The sequence below is a fragment of the Gymnoscopelus microlampas genome, assembly GCF_963454915.1.
Source record: "Gymnoscopelus microlampas genome assembly, chromosome: 8".
Taxonomy (NCBI): Eukaryota; Metazoa; Chordata; class Actinopteri; order Myctophiformes; family Myctophidae; genus Gymnoscopelus; species Gymnoscopelus microlampas.
The window spans coordinates 44,870,498-44,885,777 of record NC_139945.1 but is presented as its reverse complement, the minus strand read 5'-3'; the positions used below and the strand labels follow the sequence as shown (position 1 = coordinate 44,885,777).

General features: G+C 39.0%; 2 protein-coding genes across 4 annotated transcripts; both read right to left on the bottom strand.

The window, feature by feature from the left end:
• Window position 1: 1 nt before the first annotated feature.
• Window positions 2-6,911, bottom strand: trmt9b (tRNA methyltransferase 9B). Of its 2 annotated transcripts, none has more exons than XM_084064233.1 (4): window positions 6,696-6,911; window positions 3,461-3,667; window positions 3,060-3,233; window positions 2-2,526 (listed from the first exon to the last, which is right to left on the bottom strand). In XM_084064233.1, the coding sequence occupies exons 2-4, from the start codon at window positions 3,621-3,623 to the stop codon at window positions 1,562-1,564; spliced, it is 1,302 nt and encodes a 433-aa protein (XP_083920359.1). In that variant the 5' UTR covers window positions 3,624-3,667; window positions 6,696-6,911; the 3' UTR covers window positions 2-1,561. The 2 variants fall into 2 exon arrangements, with proteins under 2 accessions (XP_083920359.1, XP_083920360.1); XM_084064234.1 differs by lacking the exon at window positions 6,696-6,911 and adding an exon at window positions 5,561-5,593.
• A 3,150-nt stretch (window positions 6,912-10,061) lies between these two features.
• Window positions 10,062-15,035, bottom strand: n4bp2l2 (NEDD4 binding protein 2-like 2). Of its 2 annotated transcripts, XM_084065113.1 has the most exons (6): window positions 14,932-15,035; window positions 12,596-13,630; window positions 12,048-12,172; window positions 10,683-10,771; window positions 10,499-10,575; window positions 10,062-10,368 (listed from the first exon to the last, which is right to left on the bottom strand). In XM_084065113.1, exons 1-6 carry the CDS (start codon window positions 15,009-15,011, stop codon window positions 10,176-10,178), a joined length of 1,599 nt encoding a protein of 532 aa, XP_083921239.1. In that variant the 5' UTR covers window positions 15,012-15,035; the 3' UTR covers window positions 10,062-10,175. The 2 variants fall into 2 exon arrangements, with proteins under 2 accessions (XP_083921239.1, XP_083921240.1); XM_084065114.1 differs by lacking the exons at window positions 10,062-10,368; window positions 10,499-10,575; window positions 10,683-10,771 and adding an exon at window positions 10,849-11,562.
• Window positions 15,036-15,280: the final 245 nt, after the last annotated feature.

Sequence of the window (15,280 nt, the reverse complement as noted above, 5' to 3'; positions counted from 1 at the left end):
TTACACTTTGCACTGTCACTTCACTTGTCAAAGCATAAATTAGTCTTTGAGGTACAACATTCACTGAAGAACAACAAACACAATTGGTCCAAACATGCTGTACTGATAGTGTAGGCGTATGCACCTTCCTTGGCACAATGAGTACAGATAAATGGTACATTTCAAGTTTTATGTATTTAATGTCATTCACTGACATCAAGTAGCAAGCAGCAACATAGTTGCGGTACAGTGCAACATTTATTCACAGTTTGAGGCAGTCGATTAGCTAAAACATACTACTGGTTCAGCTGAATAATTTTTAAAACACTAAAATGAAGCACAACAATCACAAATATCAACATCAAGCAGATTATTAGCAACACCTTCTTTGAAACACCTGGGTAGAATGTAGCACGGCAACCAAGTTGAACAAATGTATTGCAAGATGAAAAGGGAACAGTGTCTACCTCCCCTTTTCCATAAATTCAGCACAGGTGGTTCATAGCAAGTCCCACCAAGAATTACATAACTGATAATTGCTGCAATGTTGGATCCTTATGCTTAGTGTTGTGGAATATGTGCAATCTTAAGCCTGAGTTATACTTGATTGTGCATCGTGTCGTACACTAAAAATCACTCATCTACAAGACTTCAAGTTCACAATGCATCACGCGTTGTGAGCTTGTACATATGCTAGTAGTTTCTGTGCACTACAACAGCGCACAACTAAGTATAAATCAGACACCAATAATAAGACAGAATTTTCCACCACGATCAAAGCTTCGACAATGAATGTTACATAGAATTGTAATTTTATCCTCTGATAAATGTTTGTGAAAAATAACATTAAAATTAATAATAACTGATGAATATAAAAAATAATTTTCATTGTTTATAAATAGTTAAAAGTCATTAGTAGCAGCAGTGTAACTCCATATGTATCCTAGAGGGAACACTCACAGTATGGATACTGCTTGTTAATTGCTTTAAATAGTATCAATAAAAACATTACAGCATACAGTTATAGCCATAAGGGCTTATCACACGTAACCGCTTGGATCCACAGGGTTTCACTGCACTCCTCATGAATAGATGCATTTCTATGTGGCGCATAGAAAAAAGGTTAATCACAATTCACTCTTGACATGAGCAGGCGTGTGCGTTAGACGAACATTAACGCGACAATTTCACGGATTCGCGCCCGCTTGTCCCTACCCCTGCGCCCCCCTAACTAAACGCTCTCATTGAAAATGAATTACTAGGCGTGTCAGTTGAACCCGTCCTCATACTGTACTAATGCAGTGGCTACTGTGATGGTTCTTTCTAAAATAATATTGAGTAGACATTGATGGGCATATTTTAACACAAACTTTCTGTTTCTCCCATAACTGGTTATGAAGCCATTCTTAGTATCTTGCGACTGCTGACTCCAATTTATTACTTTTGGAGTATTTCACAAAAATTGGTGGATGTTTTAAATGGCTATACCCGTTTGTGTACTGTAGAGTTAATCGTAATTCAAAAACAAAATAGTGTTGTTCAAAGTTAAAACTGTAAAACCAAAACGTGTTAAGATAATACGTCATATTTTCCAAACCTGAATTTTCTCTGCCACCACACACCAGTTGGCGTGGTCAAAGTAAGTGTGTGTGACATGAAGCTCCTCAACATGATTCTCTATCAGCTCTGCCAGTTCTCCTTCCCTAAAGACATGATAATACCTCAGGCAGGAACCTGCCACCTGTTCCTCATTCTCCTGGGGACTCTTTGTGCTTTCCTGTTGCTCTTGCCATTTCCCCAGGGGGCTTCTGCCATCCTTCTGGTCTCCAGACTGTTTGAGAAGTTCCCTCTGGTATGGGACGAGATCTGGAAGGGCTAGAGAACCACATCCCTGGACAACGGCTGCAGTAGTGCTCTGATTTTCCCCGGGGTTGGCGGCTTTGTTGTCTAAGGAGCCCTTCTGTCCCTTGTGCAAGTCCAGGACTGAGTCAAATATATCCTCCTCTGAACTGATCGTGGATGAAGGGGAAAAGAAGCTGGAGACCTGCTTGATCAGGCCCTGTCCTCTCCCACGGTGGCGGTCCTTGTTCCCCTCATCTTGCCCTGTGGGCGAGGATAAAGTGCTCAGGTCTCGGGAGGATGATCTGGAGACGGCTAGGCTTCCAAAGTCGAATACAGAGTCCAGGGACCTGGAGAAGAACCACAGCCTCTGGGTTCTCTGTGGTGTGGTGCAGGCGATGTCTTCTTCGTCGTCCATGGAGGATGTGCTTTTCACCTTCCTGTGCTTGTCTGTGTTACCTGTATCTGTGGCTTCGCTCACACTTTGTGCTACGGCCCTTCTCCTAGGCCTGACGTGATCCTCGTTGAAGCTGGAGGGTGAGTGAGGGTTGGGGTTCCAGGGGACGAAGATGTCCTGCTTCTCAAATTTGCGGCGCTTCTGTTCCATGGCCCACACGTAGATCATGATGCGTCCCCCTACGCGCAGAGTTCGTGCCATCTCCTTTATTGCTCGAATACGCCTCTCTTTCGTGGACAAATGATGGATGACTACGAGAAAACATACATTGGTTACGTATTAAATAAACGTATTAACTTGGTATTATCTTCAAGTTGATGTAGCACTTTCCAAGACAACTGTCACAAAGTGCTTCACAAGAAAACTAAAATTAAGGAAATAAAAACAGAAACATGCAAAATCACAGCAGGAATGGTGGGCCACTACAGATTCACAACATTCAATATTACAAATGGCACAGAAGAGTAAATAACTACTATAGGTGATTGCATTGGGCACAAAATTAAACACTGTTTGGATAGAACCACAAATGACATCCCAAATGCATAACCACTTTTACCTAGCTACCATGACGATCAATGGAGCTTTTTTTTAGGGCCCATCTATTATTACTTGGTTAATTGATCTTTATCGTCAACTTTCATCATTAATCAACAATGTTCTCGTTTTGTCCAACAGTTTGCTCATTTTGAATTAAGTGACAGACTTGGAATTGAGATTTATGTATATACACAGAGGGAGGCAGTTCAAATGTGACAGTGAGAGAGATGCATGTATCTGTTACCTGCAATAGAGAGCACAGCGTCAAAGCAGCCATCTCTGTAAGGCAGTTGCAGCCCATCGCACACCTGGACCTCATGTCCTTGGCTCCAGGCAAATTCCACCAGGGGGCGACAAACATCACACCCCAGCTTGAACACCTCCTTGTTGATGTGGAGGTACTTGCCATTACCACAGCCTGCAACAGAAGTGATAGTAACACATGATAAAATATTAGCAGTCTATTCTTCTTTAAGGGGGTCCATATATAAGAATCTACAATAAACACATTGCAGATTATGTGTATTTTTTTTTATAGCAAACAAACGGTATAAAATCGCTTGATTACTCACTGTTTTAATATAGGTTAGATGGGTTATTATCAAACAGTGTAGGTAGGTAAGCAGGAAAAAGAATGCTTCCTACCAATGTCAGCAATGATGCTTCCTGGCTGTTGTTCCAGTAGAAACTGCCGTACATTGGGCCAGGCTTTGTAGCGGCTATCGTTGAAATATGGAGCAATCTTCTCATAGACATTATGCACATGGTCTCTCTCCAGCTGGCAGGCAGCCTCCTCCATCATGGTCATCCAGGGAAGGCTGCCTCATAAAGCAGGGCCACACATCACCAGGCCTGCAGAGATAAACAAGATAGTCCATCACTGACATCATTAACAACTGAGGAAAATATCAATAAGGTCTTGAAACTGAGAAGTACAGAGAAACGGCATCACTGTCAACATGCCACTGAAGGTCAAACAAGGTCAATGGAAAATCCTCTCATAATCAACTAACATGCTGATTGCTCGCTCTCAAACAGATGGTGATTCAACACCTAGTGCCTACGCAATCCAATCATGATAAATCAAGCTTAATTTATATTCCATATCATGACGTGTCACTTGCTGACAAGAACTGATTTGCGACGCATCAGTAGCTTGCAACACTGTGATACTATAAATTAGGCTTCAGCTTCACCTGTTCCAGTCTCATCTAGTCTGCAGTACTTTCACAAGGACAGAGCATGTCAGGAATTACTATCACCTACTCGAGCTGTGCATGTTTAATATGCTTTATGTTGTAGCTGTGCATAAAACAATTACATATTTTTTTTAAACTTAAGTCCAATTGGACAATCGTCTTTGTTGGCAAGAAAAACAAACCTAAATCCAGTGATGTAGCTACAGTAATTACTAGCTGTTAGACCCTGTACTGTGGTAAACAGATTGATATCCATGTTGAGTTGCAAATAAGAATAAAATGGAATAAGGTTGACCAAAGAAAAAGTAAATAACTGGAATACATCTAAAGCACAACACCACAGTCACTGCAATTGTTAGTTTAACAAGACACATTCTAATAATGGCGTAGCTTGATATCTGACATGATACTAATATATCAGTCTTGACCAAATATGGACAAGTACTAGCACAGGACATAGAGGTACTTGAGAAGTACTGTACAAATACAATTACTGTTTTTTATGGATGGCTCGATCTGCAAGAGGCTAGCCATCTTTGAGAGGGTCTATCTATGTTTATGTCTGTCTGGAACTAATCCCGCATACAACTGGACCAAAATCAATCTCAACCTGGGCGGTTACATATTGGTGGTTTTCACATTCTGTGCCCTCCGCCTACACTCTCCATCCATCCCCTACTGCAGCCAGAGGCACCGTTTATTAGAATGCATGCCACTACCTTTCACAGTGTAGTGCAGCAGCTTCCCAACAGCCCCATTTTGTAACCTTGTTCTGATCTACCCAATGATACAATAGGCTAGTTTAATATCATACATTAGGGGAAATTATATGCAAATCCATTAAAGGAAGACTATGCCCATTTTCAACCTATCTTCATATACCGTAATTGGTCCTCACTAATGCGCATGATAAAATGGTACCATTTTATGATGAGCATTAGTGAGGACAAATTATATGGTTTAAAATGGGTGAAGTCGCCCTTTAAGCTACGAGCAAATCAGTTTTAACTTGGTGTTATCTTTCATTGCAGACACTATTAAGGACTAATGCACTTGACTCCCAAAAACATACTGTATCTGAAAAATGTCTTTGCAAGACGTTGCCCTCAAGGACAACTTATTATTATGCAAAGAGAGCGCAAATTGGACATGATCACAAAAGTGGGGAGTGGAAAATGTAATGTACTACTTTTAATACAGCTCTAGCAGCTACTGTGCAAACAAACTTATGTTGCACATTAATAAATCAATATCCTCAGTCTTATCAAGCTGTATTGTGATATACGTTTAAAAAATAAATACAAATTAACTGTGTCCATATACAGCATTTGTGGATGGGTAGGTTGGGTGATACGTTTGATGTAATGGTCAGGAGCGAAAGGCACATTTTCACCTCACATTCTAAAGTAAACACTTGAATTATATTAGCCAGTGACTGTTTCCATACCATATAAAAACAACCGTTTATGGATTTGGAATTAATGTAAGTTACAAAATGGCATTAACTAATGAATGAGGCTAACCAGAAGGCAGGCAAGATACATACTATCTGCCATTCTCTCTAGTCTCTAGCCTTCACTGTCCTTGAGTAGAACTGCAGTGATGTCAGCTGGCTGCACCAGTATCCATAGTGAACATTACACCTGGGGAAAAAACAAATGTCATAGGTTCTTGTTTAAGGGTGACAACAGCAAGCCAAGATGAGATATCTATCTATCTATCTATCTATCTATATATATATATATATATATAGTAACAACACAGGCCCATGTTGTCTGGTTTTCCATTGGGGATTGTGTATAACTGAATACTGATTGAGACATATTGTTTCACACCTCCCCGGCAAAGAGGAAAACATTGCTTATGTAACAACACCTATATTTAGCTTGATGCAGTGGGACTATTGTCTGTGGTCAATTTCCAGTTTCCCCACATTCACTAAACTGTAACACTCAACACAATTATGTAACCACTAGCTGTCAGAGAGGGCACAGCAAGCTCCTGGCTGAGAATGGGGACTCAAATTGAATCACAGATGTTGCGACTGACACACTGAGAATTCTGTGTTCTGTCAAATAGGATAGGAATGTCCCCCTCAGATAAAGACATAGACACCATCTGTGGCTATATGTCTATATTTTTTTATACATTGTCTAAATATCAGTGTACAACAAAACGTGTAGGCATGTATAATAAAGAAGACTATTGATTCAAGAAGAAGTCTAAATGCGATATTATGATGAACACTAAATTAGACCACAAGTTCTACCTCATCATTATAAAGATATAGCCTAACTACCAATAACATGTTTTTGTAGCCCATATACAAAAAACATTACATAGGATTAAAAGTATCGAGGCAGCCACAGCACAGAGAACAGGTTTATCCATCATGCATGCCAATTTAACATCAACATGTGGTAAGGTGATCCACTGCCACCTGGCCTGTCTGACTGTTTGGGAGCTCCACAATCTGGATTAGTTTAGTTATCCTTATCCCACAAACGATCAATGGGTTTTGTCTCTTTCAACTTTAACGTTAGACTGAAAGAAACCAAGATCAGGTGGGACAACGCCGCCCCTTTTAAGTGAATTGGCAACAGATTGGCAAGCGTTTTACAGGTCTAACTTATAACCAATGAATGAATAAACTTCCATTAATGTAAACTAAACCCTCTTACCATGTCTTGTGTAAAACGCCATCCGTCTCCTCTCGGGTCGTTTGGGAAAGTTCCCACTCTATACATTCTATAGAACAACCGAGCCATTCGTTCTGCCATCGCGTAGTCGACCCATTTGCACAGACCATGTGATCAGCAACATTGTAGCGATTGATACCACAGCCGAGAGTATCAATAGCAAGTGTCCAATATAATTAAATCTGTAACACGAACATGATAAACGTTGGCCGTCGGTGAGTGAGACACGCCGTGCAGCTCCAGTCCAAGGATTTGATTGGCTGAACATGTCACGTGGCCACGACAATAAACATCGTGACTCTACATGAGAAAGCACTAATACCAAAACGCTCGCCCCAAAACACAGTCGCCCCGGGGCAAATCCAGCGACCTCGGAACGGTTGCCACCTGGTATTCCTAAACGTAACTAACGTCAGTAAACTATTCCTAAACGCTAAACCTAACCTTATTCCTAAACGTAACCACAGTAAAACTATGCCTGAACCTAACCTTATTCCTAAACGTAACCTCAGTAAAAATATGCCTAACTAACCCTAAACGTATTTCTACTATCCTAATCCTTGTCCTCAGTGAAACAAATACAAGAATACAAGAACCGGCGAGAGGTCCGCTAAATAAATGGGGGCGAGCGTATTTTTGGGCGAGTCTTCCGGTTTCCGAAAGGACGGGATGCAAGAGACAGATGGAGCATCATATTATAGGCTGTTTTTATTTACAACATTAATTATGTGTCTATTTCCTGAATGTCTGCAAGACGCCTGGAACGCTTTTACTGTGGTTTATAAAATTCAATTCAATTCAAAGGAGCTTTATTGGCATCATAAAACATACGTTTAGATTGCCAAAGCAAGTGTCAAATGTCAATGTCCTTGGACCTGTATACAAAGCAAGCTAGAAGGGGACATAGGCATGTCTTTGTTGTTGTCCTTGAGATCCAGAAATTATCAACATGGAAAGGAAAAGAGCATGTCCAAGAAATACACTTGTTTTAATAATTAATGCAATGGGTAAATGAATGACACCAATATTTAGCCTATTAAGAAAAAAGCTACATTATGTGGAAAAGCTGAGCTTCAGACATTTCAGCTGTCAAGTATTGTTGATTTTGTGCACAGCTGAATTGGAGTGGGGGGAAATAAAATATTTCTCTAAGTATAAATCATAGCAGCCTACATTGTCCTTCTGGTTTTGTTTGATGTGTCCTCATAATTTGGACGTGGCTATAGTATAGGACTATTTCCTATGAGGGCAATCTTTGGTGACCAAGTTGTTTACCTTCTCCTGCCTCAAATTATGCTCAGAGTCCATAGTCTAGTTTTGACTAAGCTCTTGGTGTCATGGTAGCATTGTTTGCGTGGCCTATCACTGGCACTGCCATCCATATAGTCTGAGCTAGGGCCCATCACCACTTCTACAGGGCTATATAACTAGGCTTTAATATGGTACGCTTTATTTGTTTTACCCATTAAACCATGAATGCAGGCTTACCAACTCTTACCAGATTTCCAAGGAGATGAAAGTGTGATCACATCAAGGTGAAATATACAGTACTGGCTCACAACAGCTCTCAGCTTGGTTAGAAGTAGAACATCTCAGTTGCTTATGTATGCAGAATCCCTGTTATAAACACGTTTCAGGAAATCCTGACACGTTAACCAAAGTATTGGAACGTATTTCACAATTACTATAATGCACATACTAAATATGTAATTAGGAATTTGTTTTTCCTTGGCTGTACTTTATATACCCGTGATGACCAGACTATGGATTCTGAGCATTATTTGAGACGGGATAAGGTCATCAAGTTTGTGCATAATTGTTTTTCTTTCTTTTTTTTTACATGAAACACACCGACTTTAACACGCATGAAAGGTGTTAAAATAAAACTGACTTGACTTTGTCTTCTATGTTTTCCCTGAGGCATACTTTCACTAAAAGAGACAAAGCATGTGGTTCAACATTTGTATGGGGCCACTGGGGTAGACAGGGGTTAATTATACGATCGTATCAAGATGTAAACGTATAATACAACCATAACATTTTTTGTTGAATGTAGTCATGGCAACGTACTATCCCTGAATCGTTCGTTATCTCCTCCACAACAAATGGATACACCTTTAGGGTGCACAATTAAGGTAAAAATAAAAAAGAATCCCAGGAAACCTTCCAACTCCAAACAAATACATGAATGTATCTTTGATAAAGTCAGTATGTAGTGCAGTTGATAAACAACACCCCTTATCACTCTGGTTCAATGAGTACTACAGGGATATGCTTGCACACAATGCATGTTCCTGTGGGATAAAATAATGAATGTGCTCAGGCAAGGCCCCAACGAGTACTCAACATTATTCTATTTCAGAGTTTTGTACTTAGATATCTATAACTTCTTCCAGTCTCTCTGCAGGGCTTCAAGACAAACCCTGCTTAACCTCTGTTATATCATTATATCTTTATTATTTTATTTACCAAGACTAGACATGAGTTATGTCCATATTGCAGTTTCTGCAGCTTTTATTACATGAGGGTGTCCCTTTGGGGATTTGGTTATGTTAGATAACTGCAGGCGGTTAACCAAAGCTAATTTTAGCAACCGGGAAAGCGTCATTTTATATTTTAGCGTTGGCTAAATACTAACAGGCGATATACAAGCTCACAGTGCGTCACTTAGTGCCGCACTGCAAGCTCGTACATATGCCATTTTTGAAAGTGTGAGAACTACTGATTTAGAAGGCATTTGTAGAATTGGCCTCAGGTCTTAATGGGTTGAAATAAAATTGGAAATGGAAAAATGAGTGTTAGTTGTCACTCACTGTGGTAAGGGAATACCAACTAACTGTAGTGTTCCAGTCACTCACAAAAGCCTCTATTGTGTGGAGAAAAATGTTTATGAATATGTAATGTTGTTGCAACCGGGACAGATTGCGCTTCAGACATAAACCTCAGTTTGCATGTCTGAGAATCCAAGCAAAGTTGATAGGAGTAAAGTACAATTTATACTTCATGCAATGCTGTCATGTGCCAAAAATAGCAGATCTACAAGCTCACAATGCGATGCATTAGAAACTTCTGATCACATGCTGAGATCTGAAATGTATGTATTCTTTTTTTATAATAAATGGGGCTGACCAGTAGTAATACTGTAGTCTGCTGAGCTGAGCGATCACGTGTACAAAAAAAGCAACAAAAGATGTTTTTGTTTTCTTCGTTTGTAGTCAATACCATTCAATGCTAAAAATGTGTCATCATTTTTTACATTAAGGCCAATATTCATGTTAATTCATTACACAAAGCATACTAGATGACAAAATCGTCTTGTACGTGAAAATTTAATATATTATCCAAAATATATTTTTTTTTTTTGCTTTTACATACATTTATAAAAAATAATTAGAAAATGTATTTCAAAAGTAAGGTAGAAACTGCTGATGACTTCTTTTCCTTTACAAAAATGCTCTTCTGTTATTTGTTCGGGTGGATCTGTTGGTTGTAATTTGGACTGTTGAATCTCCCCTCTTTCTGTGGCTCTGGTCGATGTCTCATGCTTACATGAGGGGGCTCTTGTGAATTCATAACAATGTCTACTGATATGGGAAATGAAAAACGATCCAACATCTGAGCAATTTTCTGCTGAGGTACACCATGCTTGTTCCTCCTGGTAAGCACACGTTTGGGTTAGTGTTAGAATGCAGTGTTCTTATATGAAGACTGATATTCAAAGAACTATCATCATCACATTCTATAACATTTGAATATGCATGAAATAATTATCAGTAAAAACGTACTTCTCTAACTCAAAGGGATCAAATTTCCAGCAGGTGTCAGGTTCAAGAAAATCAATTCTGTATCCTTTCTCCAAGGCCTGTAACAGTTTGAAAAAATAAAAAAGCTTTATATTCAATGCAAGTAGTGTAATCTTTATTTGGGGTAATACTGTGGCCAAATACTGTTTAATGGAGCAACACCCACCATTTTGACATATGGCTTCATCTCCCAAGCTTCGATATTTGTATTATCAATAATTATAGGGGAGCGTCCATCAAGCATAGCTTCTTTAGCTAAAATTGTAAAAGGAAAAGCATGATTAATGTAATACTGAACAACATTCTGCAAGGACACTAAAGCCAAATTCATAATTGGGCAGGCAACGTGGTCATATGGCAAATTAAGTGTAAATTAGCCTTAAAGCTATTTTCTTACAGGACAGTGGATATTTGTGCAATGCTCCACCGGCTATTCTGATCTACAGTAAACAGTAAGTAAACATGACATTGCTGTGTACACACCACCACAATCTTCAAAAGATGAAAAATTCTAATTACAGATCCCAGTATAGACGAATCCATAGAGCGCCAATCATAACTCCGCACCGCAGCTACAGGCAGCGCTCTGTGGATTTGTCTACTCTATACATAAGCAGATGGTGACCAAACATAACATTATTAGTTTAGATAAGATGATGATACTTTGTTTCATCAAATAGCAAATGGCAATCTACAAGTGCCCTACACACGAAGCACTGCGGCATGTTGTGGGCTTGTAGATCTGCTATTTTCAATGAACGTTTTCCTATCATGACATGCCCAGAATAAGGACACTAGGGTTCATGTTGTTAAAAATACATTTATTTGCATAGCCAGGTAATATTTTTTTGCTGAGCATAGCCTTTTTGAGGTTACTCTCCTTGATAATCATACCGTACACACACATCTTCACCAGGTAGCTTCCATAAACAAGCACCGTCTTCTACTAAGGGCCACAGCAGTTCCACTGAGCAGCTGAGAGGTAGCTTTCTTGATCAAGGACAAATTGCCAGGTATTTTAACCACACCAGGAAAGACTGGCATAACTTTCAGCAATAGAGTGATGCTTAGGTTAAGTACATTTTGTCAAATAATTTGACTACATTAATATGGGTATGTGTCAAAATACTTTTGGGGAAGCATATGTAAAGGACCGTTTTAGTTCTTCTATAATCTATCCAAGATGACTGCTGAGCAAATATGACTGTGATCTATACGTTTTGATTTCACTCAACTATTAAGTGATATTGGATATTGGTTCAAAACTAAAACAAAACATGTTGTGGATATTCAGCCCCATTAGGGTAAGGAATCAGATAATATACAAGTTAACACCAATGACATTCTGAACAAAGCCTTGCTGTGGAACAATTACCTACATTAATTTAAATCTAGAAGTGATATACAGGAAACAAGTAACAATGTCATAACAAATTCTTTCAGCTTGCAAATAATGTAAAATGATATCAGAAAAGATTATTCAAATACTCTTCGGTAAAATGTGGTTCAAATGAAATATAGAAACTAATACCTCTGCTCTGGTTCCATTCATGAGCTACTCCAAGTTGGCTTCGATCATAGATATAGCCATCTTCATTAAAGAAGTAGTCATCTGTGCTCAGTGCGACCCCACTGGGTCCAGTGGACAATAATTCCCTAGAAGAAAAAATACAATCCTCAAAATGGGGTAATTTGTTTAAAGAAAAAAAATACAATGTATTCACAATACAGTAGGCGGTTAACCATAAACCATAAAACATATTCACATACTGACAATAGGTTCCTGTTGAACATTCTAGTGCATTGTTACACAAACTGCAGCAGCTGGTGAAATTTATATTCTGACTGAAGTGTTGCAAAGAAAACAGGGGCAAGAAACATTTATGTCAACTCATCATTACATGACATAGTGGTAGCATTCCATGTAATAGCCAACCAAAACTCCAGAGGAAAAGGAAGTGGTGTGAGATGACATATTTCAGGAATCACCTTCACATGCTGATGACAAAATGGGGTGGTGGTTATGAGAGACAACCACAAACAAAATAATGGCAACAGTGAGACAGTAATTAATCTTACGTTGCCAGTGTTGATTTCCCAGACCCTGGTCCACCCCTCAGCAGAATCAGAATCAAAGTTTGATCAGATGGTTCGCGTGGGTCTTCTTGCTCATGAAGTTCTTTATCTGCCCCAAACTTCCGATGATTGTCAAAATCTTCACGACGGTGTGACACGCTATACAATGAATCACTATCATCAGAGTGACCCCATTCGTTCCTGTCAAAGTGGTGTGGAAAATCTTCATTGGAGTCCTGAGGAAGGCGATTATATTCATCATGTGGCGGTAACCAACACATGTCCTGTTGATATTGGTTTACTTTGTCAGAGCAGTTCCAGTTATCATTCATGTGTGGTGGTGGTGGAGGCATGCCTGGCGGTGGCGGACCAGGGAATGGTGGTGAGAAGTGAGGTGGTGGTGGACCACAGAAGGGAGGGTTGTGAAATCTAGGGAAAGGCAATCTGTTTTGTGGTGGAGGACGGTGGTGCCAGTGGTTCTGAGCATAAGACAAGTGAGCAGGTCCACCTGACATCTGATCAACGCTTGACCTCTGATCTCTAAGAGGGTATGGCTCATTTTGGTACCAGTGAGGACGTACAGGGCGTCTCATGCTGTTCTGGTAAAAGTCTGTGTCCAAAGACTTGGTCAAGACAGAAACCTTTTCTGCAGAGGTTTCTAAAGGTTTGCATGATTTAGAATCTGCAACTGTTTGGTTGCCAACGTCGGTATTATCAGTGGAGTCAATCTTCTCCAGTTCTTTGTAGAACTCACTCAGTGTGTCTTCAATGTTGGGTGTATCTGGTTGGGTCTCTTGTCTATGCTTAGGACGACCTGTAGGACCAATGGGCTTTAGACGACCTGTAGGACCAATGGTCTTAGGACAGCCTGTAGGACCAGTGGTCTTTGGACGACCTGTAGGACCAATGAAGGTGGTGCTGGTGCATCCTATCTCCTGTAATACACGATCTCTCACATCTTTGGGGTCTGTGTCTTCTTCATGTTTTCCACATTCTTCAGGATTAGCGTTAGTCTTGTGATGAGCCATGAGACATGATCTATAAGTAGTGGTGGAAAAAGTACTAAAATGTTTTACTTAAGTAAAAGTATCAATATTGCAATGTAGAAATACTCTGTTACGGGTAAGGGTCTGGAATTCAAAATTTACTTGAAGGTAGGGTAAATGATATTTTTTGGTATTTGTTTTGTTTTTTGTTAAAAAGGTTAAAGTACTATATTCTGATAGTAATCATTGCTACAGAGCGTTTGTTCGGTCACAGGGGTCTTTCCAGCTCTTTAGTAAACAGAATATAGTACATTTTCAGGTAGGTGACAACTTTTAAGCCAATCAGAAGAGAGCACTGAAAATGCATTTTCTGTTTAATAAAGAGCCATGGGAGACTCCTTTTACTGAACAAACACTCTATAGCAATGAGTGCTATCAGAATATAGAGCTATTTAACACTTATTTTAAGTAAATCACTTACCCTACCTTTGAGTAAAAGTATAAAAGTATCAAAATGTTCTTAAGGTAGGGTAAGTAATTATCTTTGGTCAAAATAAGATTTAAATAGCTCTATATTCTGATAGTACTCATTACTGATTGATTGATTGAAATTTGTATTAGGCAAAAATAATGTAAAACATCAGTTACATTTATAATACGTTTGTCTAAAAGGTGCGTCCAAAAAAGTCCTTGTGGACTTGTTTCCGTTGAGGTCCTTGGTATTCATTTCATAGACAAAGACTAGAGTGTTTGCTCAGTAACGGGAGTCTCCATGTCTCTCCACCTCTTTATTAAACAGAAAATACATTTTCCTGTCGGTATACCAATTTCATCCAATCGGCTATTTTCAAATGGCCGAAATGTGGGCTGAAGTGGTTAATGCATGTTTTGAAATAAAATCTACAAAGTAACTAGTAATTCAAGTTTTCATATCATTGTAGTGGAGTTAAAGTACAATATTTGCCTCTGAGATGTAAGATGTTGTTTGTTTGTTTGTTTGGTTGATTGATTGAATACTTTATTTAGAAGTTTGCAGTGGTGTAGAAGTAAAGGTATAGAAAATTAGAAATACTCCGGTAAAGAAAAAGTACCTCAAAATTGTACTTATAGATAAAAATAACTATACATTTACTCAAGTACTGTACAGTACTTGAGTAAATGTATAGTTATTTTTACACCACTGAGTGAAACCCAGACTGCATTTCCAAAGCACGTTATCAGCATTGAGCTTCAGCACGATAACTTAACCTCTAGTTATCTTATCATGATCATTGTTGTAGACAGTAAAGTACAATCCCTCACAGCTAATTCAAAACAAAATATACATAAATTGCGCTATTAACACAGTCTTACCGTATCAGTTTCAGATTTGAACTGCGATTATTATGGTGTAAAATTAAACAAGTAAACAAAACAAAACCCGAGTATGTCATTTATTTCCTGGTAGTGATATGACGGAAATGACGTTGTCAGTAGTAGATAAAAGATGGGGCTTAACCTGTGGTTGACAAGTAGTTAAAAGAAAAGTCCCAGTCGCCCCCTACCGACCAGATACGAGTATAGAAACTGCTCTAATTTTGAGCAAGGCTTTCGTCTAACCAATTTTAAAATGACAAAATGTTATGAAAAGTAAATTCAGTGCTAATGGCACAGCTCTTAAACTACACAAATTCACTATGCCAACAAAACATACAAATACTAA

Excerpts from the sequence above, each read along its gene's own strand:
- trmt9b (XM_084064233.1), bottom strand. The coding sequence starts at position 3,623 with ATGACCATGATGGAGGAGGCTGCCTGCCAGCTGGAGAGAGACCATGTG. Across the intron at positions 3,234-3,460 it reads AAGCATCATTGCTGACATTG|GCTGTGGTAATGGCAAGTAC; the intron begins GTAGGAAGCATT and ends CTTCTGTTGCAG. Across the intron at positions 2,527-3,059 it reads CGCTGTGCTCTCTATTGCAG|TCATCCATCATTTGTCCACG; the intron begins GTAACAGATACA and ends GTTTTCTCGTAG.
- n4bp2l2 (XM_084065113.1), bottom strand. The coding sequence starts at position 15,011 with ATGACATACTCGGGTTTTGTTTTGTTTACTTGTTTAATTTTACACCAT. Across the intron at positions 13,631-14,931 it reads TCAAATCTGAAACTGATACG|ATCATGTCTCATGGCTCATC; the intron begins GTAAGACTGTGT and ends CACTACTTATAG. Across the intron at positions 10,369-10,498 it reads GATCCCTTTGAGTTAGAGAA|GAGGAACAAGCATGGTGTAC; the intron begins GTACGTTTTTAC and ends TGTGCTTACCAG.